Source organism: Limulus polyphemus, unplaced genomic scaffold (genome assembly GCF_000517525.1).
Source record: "Limulus polyphemus unplaced genomic scaffold, Limulus_polyphemus-2.1.2 Scaffold899, whole genome shotgun sequence".
NCBI classification, from domain to species: domain Eukaryota; kingdom Metazoa; phylum Arthropoda; class Merostomata; order Xiphosura; family Limulidae; genus Limulus; species Limulus polyphemus.
This window is the reverse complement of record NW_013666509.1, coordinates 372,679-390,860: the sequence shown is the minus strand read 5'-3', so window position 1 is coordinate 390,860 and position 18,182 is coordinate 372,679. Positions and strand designations below refer to the sequence as shown.

General features: G+C 35.2%; 1 protein-coding gene across 1 annotated transcript in view; it reads left to right on the top strand.

Moving 5' to 3' along the window:
• The first annotated feature begins 281 nt into the window (after positions 1 to 281).
• LOC106461109 (transmembrane channel-like protein 7) overlaps positions 282 to 18,182 on the top strand; it is an 80,893-nt gene continuing 62,992 nt past the window's right edge. Inside the window, exons 1-2 of the mRNA XM_013920901.2 lie at positions 282 to 943; positions 15,566 to 15,985. Of these exons, the coding sequence (XP_013776355.1) occupies positions 15,815 to 15,985 (171 nt within the window). The 5' untranslated portion in view covers positions 282 to 943; positions 15,566 to 15,814. The remainder of the gene's footprint in view (positions 944 to 15,565; positions 15,986 to 18,182) is intronic.

Here is an 18,182-nt window from a genome sequence, read left to right as displayed (position 1 = left end):
AATAAAAAATATCCCTTTTATTAGTTCCATTGTTACATAATTAAATAAGTTCTAGGCAAATACAGATGATATTTTTATGTAAATTAACAATATATCCGATACATTTGTTATTTGTTTGTGATATTGAGTGTGAAGTACAATAAAAACCTAAAATTTATAGTCTGCTTTTGTTCTGTTCTCTAATTTAATCTGCAACCAAAACGATTTTTATTTTGAGTCTAGTGCTGATATGATAACCGAAAGGTAGCACTGTTGTTGCTATTTTCTCGACAATATTCACCCAACGAATTAAATATTATACTTATAATTCATACTGAGAGTTTGAGATTAGAAAATGCCGATTAGACTTTAGAAATTAGAGTCAGATTTCATGTATATATATTTTTAGGCGCTCAGATTTGCTAAAATGTGAAATACATATTTTATAAGAGTAACATTTGGTATTATAACGTTTCAAAGTTAGTGCAGCTACTAGTACTAATAATATCACTGGCATTAGCAGTACTAGTGCTGAAGTATGAATTAGTTTATGAATAATTTAATAAATTGTAACGTTTGCCAAATACAGATGAAAGATTAGATACGTGAATATTAACAGTATTAGCATGGAAAGAAACCATGTTTGAGTAACCATTTGTTTTTAATTTTAGTATTTTTGATATATTGATTTCAATATGAAGTTTTAAATTTAATTAAAATTCAAATGCCGTACATATTGTGTTTTAAGATATTCCAAATACAGTTTCTTCAGTGTGAAATCAGGCAGATGTGAAAACATTTAAATACTGAAAATGCTCTGTGTTATAATACGTTTAATGGTGATATATAGCCATATTCTCGGTAAAAGTAGTGCTAATAACATTTTCAACAGAAAATAAATGCAAGATGGAAGGTATGAAGTGTAACTTGGATATTTATGTCGACACTGAGCAAAAAACTGAAGGTATGATAAAAAATATTTTAAGATCATACTTGAAGATTGCTTTCTCAAGAATCACAATGTGAAAACAAATTAACACAACTTTGCCTTTAATATATGTTTTTAATTTTCTTATTAGAGGTTGCAAACTAATGTCATAATGAATAATATGAAAAACCTAGAAAATGAAATGTTTTATTTACAAATTAATAGAACTAAAGCTATTCATACTTTTTACGTGTCATCATTGTTGTTTGTTTTTTAGGACACATATTTTCAGTTGAAGTAAAGTGTTAAACCTTTTTACTAGTAAGTAGTATTCTTACTGATCACGGTAAGGAAATAATTCCCAAACTTGTCACTTTTTTGAAGGGTGGGAAATTACAAACAAGAAGTATCAGTTTTGGAAAAGTTTGAGAAACTTCTTGTGAATAAAGCTTTTGGTTCTGTTTTATTTAAGAAGTCCATGACTTCATTAGTCTTGATTACCAATATGTGACTGTTTTTAAAACAATAGAGCATAGGGAGAAAATGGGAAGGTATATGTAGAGTAGCTTGACGTTTTTTGTTAGCAATGGTCCACATGCATGAATGAATATACAAAAAGTAACATACCACAAATATCAATATTTGGAAGAATGAAGAAGATGCATGTCATATATGTTTTTTATGATAGCTTTGATATAACATCTTTATATATATATATATATGTGTGTGTGTACAAACATTCCACATGATGAAGTGATTAAAACTGAAATATGATCTTGTTTAAAAATATGAATTATATATATTCTATGTAAAGTGTATATGTATAGTGTGAGGGATGAGATGAAGCAGTGTCTGGATGGATGTTGTTTTCTGATCTTTTACAGTGTACATGTAATTGCTATAAGACATGCCTAGGACAATACTATCCTAAGCCTAAGGTGTATAGTTCATATTTATAAAATGTAAAAAAAAAAAATTAATAAGTTGTGAATTGCATCATCTTAAATCTATCTGAAGTCATTTACTAAATTAAACACTAGGTAGTACTTTATGTTGCAAGGTTCAGTCATGGAAACTATCTACTGTGTCACGGGATACCTGCATTGTATCTTACTCTACTTTGTGTATGTGGGAGTGTTCTATGACTGTCAAGTGGAACAGGGATATTTCTAGGTTCTTGTGATCGAGAGTTCTGTTTTTCAGTTATAGAGAGAAGACGAACTGTGAAGAGAGTTTTATTATTATCAAACAGATTTGTTTCTGACCTTTTAGTTACAATTTGCTAATTGTAATTTTCAGTAAAGCTTATTTTTAAATCACCTTTTATTAAATACAGTTTTGTTCACTCACTGATTTAAATTCTGAAATGGTACTTCCCTCTTCTCCCAAGATTAGCTATTCTTATTGAGTGCTGCCCTCTATTTGTGAACTTTTTTCTTTCTTTATGCATGCCACAAGACTTCCGACATCTCTCTCATGCAAATCATCATGTGTCACTTCTCCACCAATAGGAGTGGGACATACTTGTGATACATGTGACTCCCTCTATATGCCTCTACTAAACTATCACTTTTTGTTTAGCAGTACTTGTGCTTGGACGTGTTCCTTTGTTTGTTTCAAGTTTCATGTTCAACTTAGTATACTTGCAAAGTGGTTTTCATTTAAATTACTTACAAGTTTATTAAGACTGTTTCTTCACTTTAATAATTTAATCCATGTTTATTACAGTCACATGATTATTAGTAATAATTTAGATTTTGGTTCCCTCTTCCTGATTATGAATTCCAAAGCTCATGTTACCACTTTGGGGGTCACACTTGCAACAAGCACTATGTCACAGGCCTCAGGTGTGGGTAACCTGGTGGGAGATTTATTGGCATTCATTCAGACCTCCGGACCTCGCCCCACTTCCTCCCAAACATGCCGAGCCTGTTCAGTTTGACGAGGACTTGGATTGCCTATTTCTGCCACCTGATTTTGCTGTGCCTTCCCATGCCTACTATTTTCTTTTTGGTTTTTGTTTCTCAGGTATGTGATGTTTTATCCTTTGTCCCTATTTCCTATGAACCATGTCCTTCAACTACTACATGTCCAATCTTCACATCCCTATTTGTTTTTTTCCCCCCTCCCCAGATATTCAGGTACTTGCTGACCTATTTGCCTCACAATTAAGTGACAGGATTATCTTTTCTCGCCTCCCACGTGCATTGTATCAGCACTTGTATATCATCATGCAGACTGCCCTTTTCTAGACCAACAATTGTTAGATTTTATTTTACCTGTTTGGGGGGGAGTCCCAAAATCTCCTGTAAGTTTGACCCATCCCCAATTTCACTTGTGTCTGTCCACCAGTGTCTTATCTTCAGGATTTACGTATGTCCCCATTTTTGTGGTGTCATGTATTTGACACAGTCCCTGAGTCTTTGGAGTCAAGAGTTGTATCAGTACAACAGTCTACCTTTTCCACTCTTGTTGCCCATTTGTCTCAGTTGGAGCCCAATATGGCACCTATTACAGTTTCCTGTCCTTCTCCTTCCCAACTATTACCTGTCCCTCCTGCTCAGATGCCTCGTCGTTTTCTTCCACGAAGCACATCATGTCGCCAACAGTATCGATGACTACCCAGTGGGAGCTCGACTTACTGATTTTTTTTCATCAAGAATCCTTGGGTTCTTCAAGTTTTATCAGAAGGATTTTTGATCCTGTTTCTTTCCCCACCTCTTGTGTCTTTTATACCTGTTTCCTTCCCTGTCTCCAATGGCCAGCCAGCATCTGTGGAAGGTGGTTCAGGACCTACTATCTCAGCAGGCCATAGAACCTATTCTACATACTTCACCAGGCTTTTATTCCAGACTCTTTGTTGTTCTCAAGAAAACTGGGGACTGGAGGCCTGTCATCCATTTTTCCCACCTCAATTGATTCATTCAACTGCCCCATTTTACCATGGAGTAATTTCTCACCCTACGGTGGGCATATTCTCCAGTCTTATGTATGATCAAAATGGACGTTGCCGATGCTTATCTACACATCCCTGTCTCACCAAGGTCTTGTCCGTATCTTTGGTTTGTCCATCATGAGGTGTTTTACCATTTTCATTCCCTACCCTTTGGGCTTGCTTCTGTCCCTTATGTTTTCTGTTGGGTGGTCAGAGCTTTTGCTCACCATCTTTATGCTCTGGGGCTGCGATTCCACCATTATATGGATAACTGACTTCTTCTGGCTCATTCTGAACTGGAGTTGGCCAGCCATACTTGTCAGCTCCTTCACGTGGCTGCTCGGGTGGGCTGGTTCATCACATTGGAAAAGTCATTTATCTGTCCTACCAAATATCTTGTCCATTTAGGTGTCATATTCGACACTCATCTCAGTTGGGTCCAACCTTCTTCTCTACAACTTGGTTCCATGGAATTGTTAGTTTGCCATGACCTTTCAGCTCCCTCACTTTCTGCTCATGAGGTTCTATTGCTTTTAGGTATGTGGTCTTCAATGACGTCACTAGTCTCCCTCAGTTGTGCACATATGTGATCACTTCAGTGGGCTCTTCACAATCAATGAAACCTCGGGATCCCTTGGCAGCTCCTGTTACCCTTCCTCGTACCGTGTTGAATGATCTGCTTTGGTGGTTGGACATTGTTGGGCATCCCACTTCCTCCTCCTTGCCCTGATTTATGGTTTATGGATACATCCCTTCAGGGTTGGGGAGTGTGGGTCAATCACCAAGAGGCTTTGGGTCGTTGTTCTGTCGAGGAGCCGCCTTTGCATATCAACATCTTCGAGCTTCCCGCCATCCATCAGGCTTGCTTCCTCTTGCCAGACATTGTCTGGTAGTCATGAGTGCTGCAGGAAGGGGCAAGGGGGGTCACTTGACCCCCCTGGATTCTGGTGACTATTTTGATTTAATAATGTTTTTCAAACATGAGTTACATGACCCCCCCCCCCCATAATTTTTTTTTCTGAGGGTGCCCTTGCTGCTGATGATTCATTCTGACAGTTCTAGGGTGGTAGCACATATCAATCACCAAGGGGGTACCTGGTCAAGATCTCTCTGTTTTTGTACATTGGATCTCCTATATTGGGCCCACACACACCACATTCATCTAATTGTGTGTCATGTTTCAGGTGCTTTCAATCTTGTAGTGTATTGTCTTTCCTTCCCTGACCAAATTTATCCAACGGAGGGGTCTTTCGGTCCCACAAATTCCTTTATGTTTATCCTCCTATCTGATTACTTCATCGGGTGGTTTCCCTCGTCCATACCACTCCAGACCGTACAACCCATGGACTACAGGGGTAAAGCAGAAGGGGATAGCTGCCCATCCCTGCCATGTCTTGTATTGAATAAATCAGTATGGTCTGCTTTTCAAAATAGGGTTTTGTGGTCACCCATTGCACTGTCTCAGGTGATGACATTCCTCCGGACTCTCCAACGCATTCTCACCCCTCTTTTTTTTTTCTAGTGGGGTATGGGAGTCCTTACCACTTTCCAGTTCCAAGTTGCTGGAGTGGTCTACTGTGGAGGCACCCTCCTCAATGGATTCCACACAAAGCTGGCTCTAACCATTCAGTGCAGAGTAGGGCAGTGGTGTTCTGCTGGTGTAGATGACGTGATATCTTTCATATGGGTTATACAATTACTAAGGAGTGAGACTTAAAATTGCAGTTAACCCCATTGATTGAGATCCCTCATCCTACCCCAGCGTGGATGTCGGTACCCTGTGCCTGGGTTATAGATTTAGAGTTGAACCAATCAACATACGTCCTCACACATGTTCATGGTTATCTAAATTCCTCCCTTGATTATACTCCTCCTATGTTGTGGGTCACAGTGGAGGTAAGGGAAATTGTTCCAGTTCTGTCCTTTTTGCTATCCCTTGTGCATCTTATTCTGAGGATGTTATTGCTTTTTGGATGGTTCCGGTCAGTTTCACTGTTGAAGGAGTTGATTTAAATTTAATAGACATCCTTTTGATACTGAATGTCGGGTCCCTGGTTCAATATATCAAAGCTAACACATGTTATGTTCTGGAGTTGGAGTGGCTCTAGATTCCCTCCAGTCTCTTGAACTTGAGGTGAAGACGGTATGATTTCATCCTACCCCTGCGTGGATGTCCATTCCTGGGGGTATGGGTTTTGGATGTTGTTGACTTACCGAGTCTGGTTCGTCGTGCTCTAGCTACTCTACAGCTAGGGGCACATCCAATGATTTACCCACTTTCATACTTTGTGGAATTAAGTTCAATATATATTTCAGGGTTAAGATCACAATCCTGCCTCAGTTCTCTCCCACTTGGATGTACTCTTCTCTTTTTCCGCCCTTATCTCCTACACACTTCATGGATGGGCGAAGAGTATACCTGGTCAGAAATGGATATCTTCGTACATGACTCTCTCATTTCCAGAGGAATCTTTCGGTTGATTTCGGGGAGTACTTCTGTCATTCTCTCATACCCGTCCCTCCATCTAATCAATGTGGGATTCTAGCTAATCTTGTGAGAAGAGGGAAGTACCGTATCGGAAGTTATAATTTTCCTATACTGAAAATGTATTTCCGATAGGCACTTCCGTCTGCTCACACTTCTTACCCTTCCTCCCCACTTTCTTCCAATTAATGTTTGAAACTTTCTGCGTAAAAAAAGCTGCATGTAGAAGAAGGGGAATCGTTTATTTAGTGTCATTTTGATTACACAGTTATCAACCTACCTGAGGACAGTGGTCAAAGATTGTGCATAACAGCAAAGAAAACTTAGGAAGATACTGACAGAATTTGATGATGGATTTATTCGGACCAATGATCAGCTGGGAAAACTAACATTGCCTGCATCTTATAGATATCTGAAACATGCATCCTTTAAAGCAACCACACATGCATATTGAATGCTTGGTTTTCGTCAGCAGTAGTAGTAAGAAAGAATGAAGGTAGGTACACTGAGGCTCTGTATGGACTCAAGGTTGATCCTGCTTGTTTAATTCACAAGGTTATGTTTCCAGCTGTTGGCATGTTGAACTAGATGGCAATAGCAAAGCCTCAACTATTTTCGGCACTTGAAATAGTTTGTTTGACTCATGTCACTTGGCTTATGTAATGCACAAGTTACTTTCGAGCAGCTGATGGAACTCGTATTACTTGAGTTTGCACTGAGAATGGTGTGTTATTTATGTTGTTGACACTTGAGTGTCTAGTTGCATGTTTAAAGCTGCAGTTGTGAAGGCTAGGCATGTGAAAGCTAGATATTTCAATGTTTGAGACAAGCAGGTTTGAAATTGAAGCCAGAAAAATATTTTTTGTGAACATATGTGGAAGTTTTTTGGGCATATATAGAGAATTAATGAAGTGTCTACAGATCCTGTTAAGATAAAAACAATGGTAAACCATTTCAAACTGAAAGATATCAGAAGCTTTTCCAGTTTTGCTTCACATTATATACTCTTTTCAGACAGTGTTTCAACAATAATAGCACTGCTTTGAATAACAAATCCAACTCTAGATGGACTGAGGATTGTGAAAAGTTATTCCATCTGCTAAAATGTGCTTTGGTTGTTGCACCAGTGTTAGCTTATCCAATGAAAGATGTTCCATTCATTCTGGATATGGATGCCAGTAACAATGGAATCAGAGCAATGCTATTGCAAGTACAAGACAGTGTTGAACATGTTATAGGACATGATGTCTGTAGCCATTTTGATGAAGAAAGAATTGTTTGCAATTGATTGTTTGTTGGGTTACAACATTGCAGGATTACAACTTCAGTGCACAATAATGAATATTGAAAATACAGAGAGAGACTTTTTAACCAGCAGGTGAGAGCCATTTATTTTGTAGAATGTCTAGTTCTTGGACATAGTGTTGCAGTTAGAGCAGTTAAAGGTCCCAGAGCTAGGGTGGGTGCTACCTGCCATGCAGCAAGGTGATGTGTAAACATCACACTATGGAAGCACGTAACCTTTTACAATAGTTTGATCAATTGGAAATACAGAAGGGAGTGATGTATCATTGTTATAATCCCCACAAGCACAATGCCCAATATTTGATGCAGCTTGTGGTTCAAAGGTCTTTCAACTCCAAGATTCTTCAAATGCTGCACAATTTGTGTATCAGAGAATACCATTTACTATAGACAATTTATGGAGTTTACTGACTGCATTTTTGCAGAGATATAAAATTATGCCTGTGTGACTTGGAGAAAGAATTTTCCATACCAAGGAAACCACTGTCAGTAAGTTGTAAGTTCTCCATTCTAAAGCATAGCTCTGGTTTGTGTTGGACTCTTCCCTGAAACTGGCCATGGTATTGTGACAACCTGATTATTGTAATAAAATTACTAGGTGTACTAAATCATATTCACTGACTGATACATTGTCTCAAACAGTTACCAACAAAGTGGCTAAACAGTGCATATCTCATTTCAGAGCATCAGACAAGATCCATAATGATCAAGGAGCAAACATCAGTAATAAGTTGTTGCTGTGTTAAGTAAATACAGGCTGTGTTGAAGACTCATATTTCATTTTATTGACTTAAGTCCAATGATTTGATTGAGCAGTATGTTCAAACTGTAAAGCATATGCTTTCTAAGGTTGTGACTCCAGAATAAATTAATTGGGATGATTATCTGTTATAAATGATGATGATGACATACTATGCACTAGAGCAGCAATCCACCAGTTATTCTCCAAATAGTTAATAGTTGATGAAATTCTGTTCCCAGTTGATATCATGTATGACCTTCACCAGCTGTGAAATTTCCAGAATGTCTACAGGAATATTTGAAGGGATTATACTCCGGGTTAGTCAGTGCATATGAGTTACATATCTAAAAATAGTAAAAGTAGCCAAGAGAATGAAGAAATGATGTATTGTAAGACAGTGAAAGAACAATTTAAACATAAAGAGTGGTTGTGGCTCAGCAGCATGTAAACTACTCAAATCATGGTGAACAAGATGTTATCTTGTTCTGCAGTGATTCAACCAATCAAACTTTGAGACTTAATGGTCCCGGAGCATGTAAAAGTATATTTAAAAACATGTTGATTAGCTGAAGCTGTATGTTACTTATGAACATCAACATCACTGATATGGCAAGTGAACAGATAGTAAATGAACTAAACTTGCAGATGATGACTATGACATCATCTGTGAATACTATGATTCAGCAGAAGTAGAAAATAAGGTTAAATATTCTCTTACTGCTAATTATGAGTTATAGGAAGAGTAAACACCACCTGAATGTATAACGCACAAGTTTGGATGCATGGCTGCTGTGATGATATCTCCCCATTTGCTATGGCTAGAAGTGGGTGGTAGGTCTCAGTAATTAAACTGTTGTGTAATCTGCAACCTATGTTGCTATGATATTAGCAGCTGAAAGAAAATTATGTTTGTTATTTTCTGAGCTATCTCATGCTATTTCATATTTCTACAGTATTTTGTGTTATGCACTTGATTTTAACTGATAAAAGACAATTTATGGTAATAGTGGAACAAGGATATTGGTGATTGGCAAGCTGTAAACAATAGCTAGAATACTATTGAAACTTAAATGTTTTGTGTTTGTCAGCTCTGTGTGGTGATAATGTTATGGGAAAACTTATAATTTTACATAAAAAACATGTATAATCATGCTCTGAAGGAAGGAAAAAGTAAGCTTGAATATAATAATAGTCATACATGTGCAGTGAAGATCAGGTGTGTAGGTTAATGAATAATAAGTCTCAATATAATAAAATCTACCATATATATACACATTTCTGCTAGGAAAAGAGGACAGAGTGACAGAGCTATTTTAGAGTACAGTGTGCATATCTTCTCATTAGGTGTACAGGGTGTCCATAAATTATCTGACCCATTTTAAAAATTAATAACTTCAAAAACATTATAGATAGAACACTACAGTTTTATTTAACTTGACGAACAACTCATAAATTTTTCTTTTGCAATTTTATGTTGAATTACTTATATTTTTTGTTAGTAATATTTTTATACTCACAGATGGCACAATAATGTAGTAAACAGTTGGGTTAAGTTAAAGTCTTGCAATGAAAATTTGCAGCATTGTAGCTTTTCCCCTACTGTGTGTAAAATTGGTTACTAATCAAAATCTGTATGTATGTATGTGTATCCTATATGAACATATGCTTACTGAAGTATGGTAAATATTCATAAAATTGCATCAGTCAGTATGGCATTCAAAGCACCTATATCTAAGATAATAAAAATATTAAATTAGAAGAAATAAAATATTATTAAATATAGTTGTATGATATGCAATGAAAATTTACTCTTTATGTTTCTGTTATGCCTGTACAGTATGGAGCCAACAGAATACAACATCCTAAAATAGACAGAAAAGCTGACATTTTCTTGTGTTTATGTACAATGAAAGGTGCAGAGTACAACTTGAATGCTCTGTCTTCTTATTCCTATTGCACATGTACAAGTATGAAAGTAAAAATTAATATTAGTGCTCTGGGTACTGCCATGTCTTCCAATCAAGAGAGAGGTTGGCAGCCTGTGAGGTCATCAACAGGCCAGGCAACAATATAAGTCATACTGTATTCTATATATAATCAAATCAGTTAGGACTTCTACTGCAGTGATTTGATTTTATACTGCTAGCTAAAGTATTATAAGTGCATTTTATTTTTAACTTTCTTGTGCCACTTGGTATAATGCCATGTGGAGTGATGCTTCTCATGATATCTAAGAACCAGGTTATTAGCCAGCAGAGAGAATGGCACTTAACCACATATCAGTACACATGTAAGTGGTGTGGTAGACATCTGGTTAAAGTGGTATACAGCTCCACTAAAATTACTGCAGCTGCAAGAATTGTAGGGTACCTGAGGGGAGCCCTTGACCACCATTTCAGTGTATGTTACTAGGTTAGAGAGATTTTATTTTATTTATTTTTTTGAGTTTGGATTATATATATATATATAATCCAATTTTTTCTCTTACTGACTCTTTATCTTTACATTTTGATTTGGCTCTATTTTTGTTACTTTTTTAGTTTGTGTTTTTTTTTTTACTTCATCACATGGTCAGAAGATCAGTTGCCATTCTTTTATATGTCATATCTTTTCACACACTTCTCAACTTCTGTTCATTGTAACAATAACAATGATGTATTGTATAAATACTATTTATTGATATTTAATCAAAATACTTTTTTATACATTTTAATTTTTTGTCTTATGCTTCAAAAGTTCATTTTCTTCATTATACCCTAAAGAGTTTGTATATCTATGTTTGTAGTATTTCTTGTATCAGAAAAGTTTCATTTATTTTGTTAATATTTTGATGTAAAAATCTTTATTTCATAATTTTGGGTTTTAAAAGGGTTTTTATTATTATATGTTAGATGTTTAGTTAGTAGTTTTTTTAACTGTGAGGATACTTTTCACCTCTTAACATCCTGCAACAGTCCAACCACTTCAGTTTGTCAGTCGGCTTGTGTGTTATTCTTCTGTTTAATTTGTCAACAATGTCAGCTTATCTGTCATCATACGAAGTCCTCTGTTTTTTTCACATGTGACAAGTTATTTCCCTAATTCTTCCACATAAAAGTATTTGAATTTCCACTTACTGTTAAAATTAGATGACTGTGTGTTAGGTTTATCCTTGGATTATCATAATGGCAAGTTTGATACCTTGTTATGGTAGTTTATTTTCATAATATATAGTATTGTATTTTTTAAGTTGAGTATTATACAGTATGTTGGTGAGTTTCAAAGTTCTAGTGAATCAAATTATGAATAGACATGGTGTGTATATTATTGTTGAATTATTAAGTTGGATGTATGGAAAGATAAAATGACAATTTTGATATGACAAATTTTCTTTTATTATCTTTTTTTTAATGATTAAAAACAGGATTGTACACATGTATGTATGATATGCACTTTGTAATTATTGCTGACACTATAGAGAATAATGTGTATACTTTTTTTGGCAAGAAAGAGCAAGTAAACATTGTTTAGTATCCAAAAATCCTTCAAAATAAGAGTTAACTTTTGTCATTTTAATCCAATTACTTATAGTTCTTAATTTATAAAATGAGACCACATTATGCTAATTTCTTATGTTATGGAATTATAACATGAAATTTAATTATATAAAGCATAGCAACTTTCATAGATTTTTTTGTTGTTATTTACTTCCTGTCTTGCTGGCATGACACTGGAAATGCCACAGAAGGTATTGAAAGTAAAGAAGACAATCTTATCTTATAGCTTCTTTGAGATGAGTAAAGTTTTAACTTCATGTATATCTAAATAGACATATTAAGAGAGTATTTGCTCTGTAATGCTTATTGGATCAGAAATCAAGCTACATTCTGGTACATCTGTGTTTGCATTGTAATAAAAAACAAAGAAACAATACAGTAAATGTCAACTACATTTGCTTTTAGACTGTGATGATACAGGTATAGCAGGCTTTTGTTTTAGCATTGAAATATATGTCAAATTTTTCAATTTTTTCTTAAACATAAATCTATAAAAATATTCAAATCAAGAAGCTGCACAAAAACAACATTTGTTGTAAGTATTACTTCCCCAAAAATATTTTAGCAAAAACAGAAAATTTTAAGATCTTAAACTTACTTTTTATGTGTATGGTAGTTCCTCATAGATGCTAGCATAAAGAGAAAGAAGTATTGGTTAGATCTTTGTAACTATTTCTAATTTTAAAGAATAAGTCAACCACTTGGGAATATGATAAATTTAAGTCTAAAGTTTTGGTAAGAGAAGAATTTTAATACATGTAATTGTTGTTGAAGTTAACATTCCTTAAGTGGTGATTATAATCTTGAATAATGTTTCACCCAGAAGAAACACTTTCCTGAGTAGATTTGTAGTATATATAAGTTTCTTTCTTTTTATATGAAAAATTCAAATGTTAATACATTGCAACCAATCTCTACATGTGAGCACTATGTAAAATGGTTTTACGTCAATGATAAAAATGTTACAATTTCTTGTATCTTTAATAATAATACAATTGTGTGTGTGTGTGCACTATGTATATGTATAGCATACTCAGATTTATAAACACAAGTACTGTAAACTTAAGTCCCTTTTGAGGGTAAAGTTACTATAGAAGGAGTAGTTGTATTTTCTTGGAACTAAATGTAATTAGTTACATTCAAAGCAAAGGCATAAGGTTAATTAAGTCAGACTGCCTATTTTTTTAAGCAACATGATTTATAAATTGACTTGTTGTGAATTGGATACAGCATTAAGTGTAAAAACAAAGAAAAGATTGTGAGTGACTGAAAAAGAACAGTGTTTGGGGGGGGGGGGGCAGCCAAGAGAATAGTTTAGCAGAGATCAAGTTTCTAAACAACATTTTGAATTAATAGTATTTCCAGCTAGTTGTGCTTGTGAAAGTGGACATGATGTTATTGGCTAGGTTGTATATACTAATGGCTATTAGGGTTTTGCAGATGTATATTTATTGCTGTCAGTAGTATTTGTTTACTGAACGTCTTGTTATGTGAGAACTTTATTTAGATGGTGGGTAAGTATATAAGTAGTACTAGGTTTCTGTTTATTTTTATACCATACATGAGTTATTGACTTAACCATTGCATGTTGTACTTTATTAGTTAAATTTCAGTGTTTTTAAATCAAATTGAATTTGTGCATCAAATGTGTTTAGAAGGTTGATTGCCAAGTTACAATTTATAATCATAAAATCTAATACAAAATTAATTGAAAGAATATATACTGTAGAACATTACAAACACAAAAGTTTTTATTTTTAGTTGTGATTTTAACTCTTGTGGTTTATATGTTGAGTTAATATTTATAAGATGAGAAGAATAATGATTACAAATGTTTCTAAACAGTTAAGGGACTTTCTCTAAAACTAGGTGAATTTATGATTACTATTTTCTCAGAGTGTCAGAATAAACTATAGAAAAATAATAGCAGTGAAGCATTGGAAAGCACATTTAGCTTTAGTGCTCTACATTGTACACATTCATTAAAGTTTTAGACTAAAGAACCTTAATAGATGTAATGCTTTATAGAACAGTGTTTTGTATTTTGCAATGATACTTTAATAAATCAATGACTGACAAGAATATCTCAATAAATTTTCTTTCAAAAATATTGGGATGCAAAGACACCAGTTAATGAGTACTTTAACCAATAATAAGGAATTCCAACATTTGAAAAGCAACAGAAGAATTAGGAATTACATTTTTGAAGCTCTCACTCTCAGAAATTTTGTAAAAACATTTTTAATTGTGCATTATTCTAACACTTGCTTATACATTGTATTATGTATTTCACCTTTTACTGTTTATACTATTTTACTTGACCTATACTAAATTACTCATGCTAGTAAATTATAGAGATGAAGAAGGACAGAAACTGTATTACAAGTTTAACAAAGTAACAAATGTTTCAACAAGGATTTTTTCATTAGGTGCAGGTGATGGTAACCTCATCATGTTAATGATTCACTTTTGTTAATTTTCAAAAGATAAACAGTACTTTCCTTGAAATAAACTTTAGCTAATATTGCTAAAGAAGGCATCAGTTAAAAGAAAATTGCTTTGGTAAATAGAATATCTAAATAGTAAAGACGGATGAAACTATATAAGATATGTGTATTTGAAGAAACTGGTTATTCAGAAGAAATACTTCTTTTGCATTAAAATGGAACATCTACTGTTATATGCTGTAAGTTCTTTTTAAAATACTGCAGTGACAGAGCATGAAACATCAGAAATTGCAAACTTTGGTATTCAGTAGGTGGTAATTTAGGTAGACTAAAATGGCATTTGTATCACAACTTTTCTATCCATTGTTATATTGCATGTAAAGTATCTCATTCTCATTTACACTGTATTAGGTAACTTTTTAGACTTTAGAACTGGAAAGTATAGGTATTTTTTATTTAGTTGATGTTATAAAATGTAAATGAGTAAGTAAGAAATGACACATGTATATGGGTAAATAATCCGTCCCCAAAAATTACTCATGAATGAGTGAATTTTTCTACTCAAACAAAATATAGTGTGAAAGGGTGAATTATCAGATTTTAACAATGTACAATGCTAGAAATCGGGTTTCGATACCCGTGGTGGGCAGAGCACAGATAGCCCTTATGTAGCTTTGTGCATACTTAAAAACAAACAATTTTAACAATGTAAACATTAGATGAGTGAATTACTAGATGCCAACAATTTAAACTGAAGATATTATGAATTATCATACTACAATAATCAAAAGTGGAGATAAATGAGTTGTTAAACTCCAAAAATGTAAAGTGTGAATTGGTATATTGTCAGACACAAACGTAAATTGTATATAATTGTGTTTATAGACTCCTACGTATGCAAGCTTTGGAACTGTTTTCTTCTTTCATAAATTAATATAGCTTGAACTAATAGAGGACCAAGCCAGACATACTACACATGAAATTGAGGTTTTATCTCATAATGAAGGATAAACAAAAAGCTGATGTAGCTAAATGTAATTTGTATGAATTAGTAGTGGTATAAAATAATTTGATGATGACTTGGCAGTAAAATGTTGGATATATTTAGGAGTGGCATTTATTGTTTAATTTAACAGATAATGTTTGCTTAAGCTGAACCCTGAAGACATTGTTTTATTAAAGTAACAAGTCAATTTGTTTTCCTACAGAATTTGATCTGAAGGTGGATGATAGAGTTTGTATTCAAGAAGTTAACTTACTGCCAGATTTTAATCAGCAGAGTGACAAGTACAATAATGATATAAACTGCAATCTCCAAAGCTTGTGACTGAAGATGTACATATGTACATATTGAAAAGTACTCTTGCTCAAACTTTAAATAGGCAAACTAATTGAAAGTCTATCCCACAAAGTGAAATACTTTGTTCTGTAAGTTTGTTACAAACCTTCAGAAAATCATGGAGTCACAAGAAAGTCTCACTGTACATCTCCAGAACAATCTCAAAATGAATGGATCACAGAAAGTTGGGAAAAAAGGTCTGTCTAGAAGATCACGACACTCCTTCAAGGTTGTGAGGAAATCTACAGGAGTAGAGGTAGCAGGAATTGATGTGCCTGATCATGTGCTGGTATGTTATTCTTAAAATTTTTTTTCAAATACAGTAAAGTGAAGTAATGTATGAAAACTCCCATGCTGTTACTTAAACATAGGCAGACTTACTTCTTAAACAAGGATAGTTTTCCTTGTGAACTTGCTTTCTTGCTGTCAACAAACGTGACTAAAGTTCTGAATGTTTTTAACACAATGCAGAGCAAATATCAATTTAATCGTAATTCTGTGCTCTCCCACTTCCCCATGACTGATTGCATTTACATAAGAAGGACATATTTTTATGCTCTGCCTTCTCACAATAACCAGATATTCTTGTTGACAGTTGTGCTTTTAACTTTGGTTTCTCTAAAGCCATGTTTTCTTCTCCTCACCTATTGTCACCGATGTTTGAATGTATGTGCCATTAATGCTTCCGGCACTCTTTCACTGCACTTACTTCCTTCTCTGTTTGGACCAAACTTTCTCTAAAGCCATGTTTTCTTCTCCTTACCTGTTGTCACCATTGTTTGAATGTATATGCCATCTTCCTCCACTCTTTCACTTCACTTACTTCCTTCTCTGTTCAGACCAAGCCTTTTTTTCCTCAGACATTGGCTGCTTGGGAAATGATTGTTCTTTGATATTTAGTCGCATCCAGTTCATCAACTGTCTCACTTTTGTATCTTATTTTCACTAACCTTTGGATGAGATCCTTCAGGCTGGCATGTTGATGAATCTGCACACATTTGTCTCGCATTACCTTCATAATCTGGCTGTTTTATGTCTTGTGGGATTTCAACTCCCTCTGGTCACTGTTCTGCAATGAATCTACAGATCTGGAAAGGGTAAGTACATTTTCTTTTTCAGCACCCTTTTCCATTTATAGGATCTTGTCTGGTGGCTGGTGTTGCCTCCCAGGGTTTGCTTATCTCACAAAATCTGCCTCAGGCCACGGGTAACAGAAAGTGCTCAAGCCATTTGCCTTGGCTTTACCAGTGCTCACATTTGAGAAGGGATGTTTGGCAAGACTAGTAGTGTTATTAAATTTACTTAAATGCCCAATCCAAATCATAAAATTCTCTGGTCTATCATGGAGAAATCCAGCCTACTTCTTTGGCTTATGCTTGCCAGCTTTTAAAAATAGGGTTTTGCACTCACCCATTGCACTGTCTCCAGTAAAAGATCTTTCTGGCAGACATTTGATGGGGATCCAGGTACTTCTTTGGATCTCCCCACCATGATATCTTCCACCTTTTTGAAGTTGAGCATGGGAGGCCATTGCCACTTACCATTTCCTAGCCACTGGGGTGATAGACTTTGAAGAGTTTCTCACAGATTGTGCATGACACCAGTGGAAAGAAGGGTGGGGTTGATAAAGTCTGTGTAGTGTGGGTCACACCTCAACCAGCTAGTGTGCCCTCCTTTTGCAGTGAGAGTCAAAGTGAGACACACACACACACACTGTACATTCTGGTCATACCCTGACCACACTACACTTCTTGGCTTCCCCAACACTTGTGTCCAGGTGCTCAGTTTGTCATGATCAATTTCTGACCATTCTTGTGACACTTGGGGCTCTTATGCCTTTCTCAGTATACCCCTGATTGAGACAAGATGCAGTCTCCTACAGGTGTGCCCCTATGAAGCCCATGCCTTTTGGTATTACACTTCATGGGCTTTTCCTTTGGGTGTTTTCTGAAGGGTGCTCATCTAGGTTTAATGTTTGCACCAGCCCCTCTACCATTTAAATATGGGATTCTAGTTACTCTTTGTGTTGAAGTGAATTTTCTTCTCAGAAATTAACATTTTCCTTATCTAAAAATGTATTTCTGATAGATACTCTCACTTTCAAACCTTCCCTTCCATCCTCCCCACTTTTGGCACACTTTCTTTTTGCCTCTAAAAATGAAGTTATTTCAAGTGCAAGTGCTTAAGGGGAGTTACTGCACAAAGAGTTTCCCTCCTATTGGTGAAGGGCTGTTTTCACATGATGATGTCACCATACAGTAGTGTAATTCATATTAAACATGTGATTTTTATGTGGGAGTTAGCTCAAGGCTGCCCCCCAGTGGCACAGCGGTATGTCTGCAGACTTACAACGCTAGAAACCGGGTTTCGATACCCGTGGTGGGCAGAGCACAGATAGTCCTTGTGTAGCTTTGTGCATAATTAAAAAACAAAAAAAAACCAAATAACTCAAGGCTAGTGGCATGCAAATTTCATAAACAGATGCT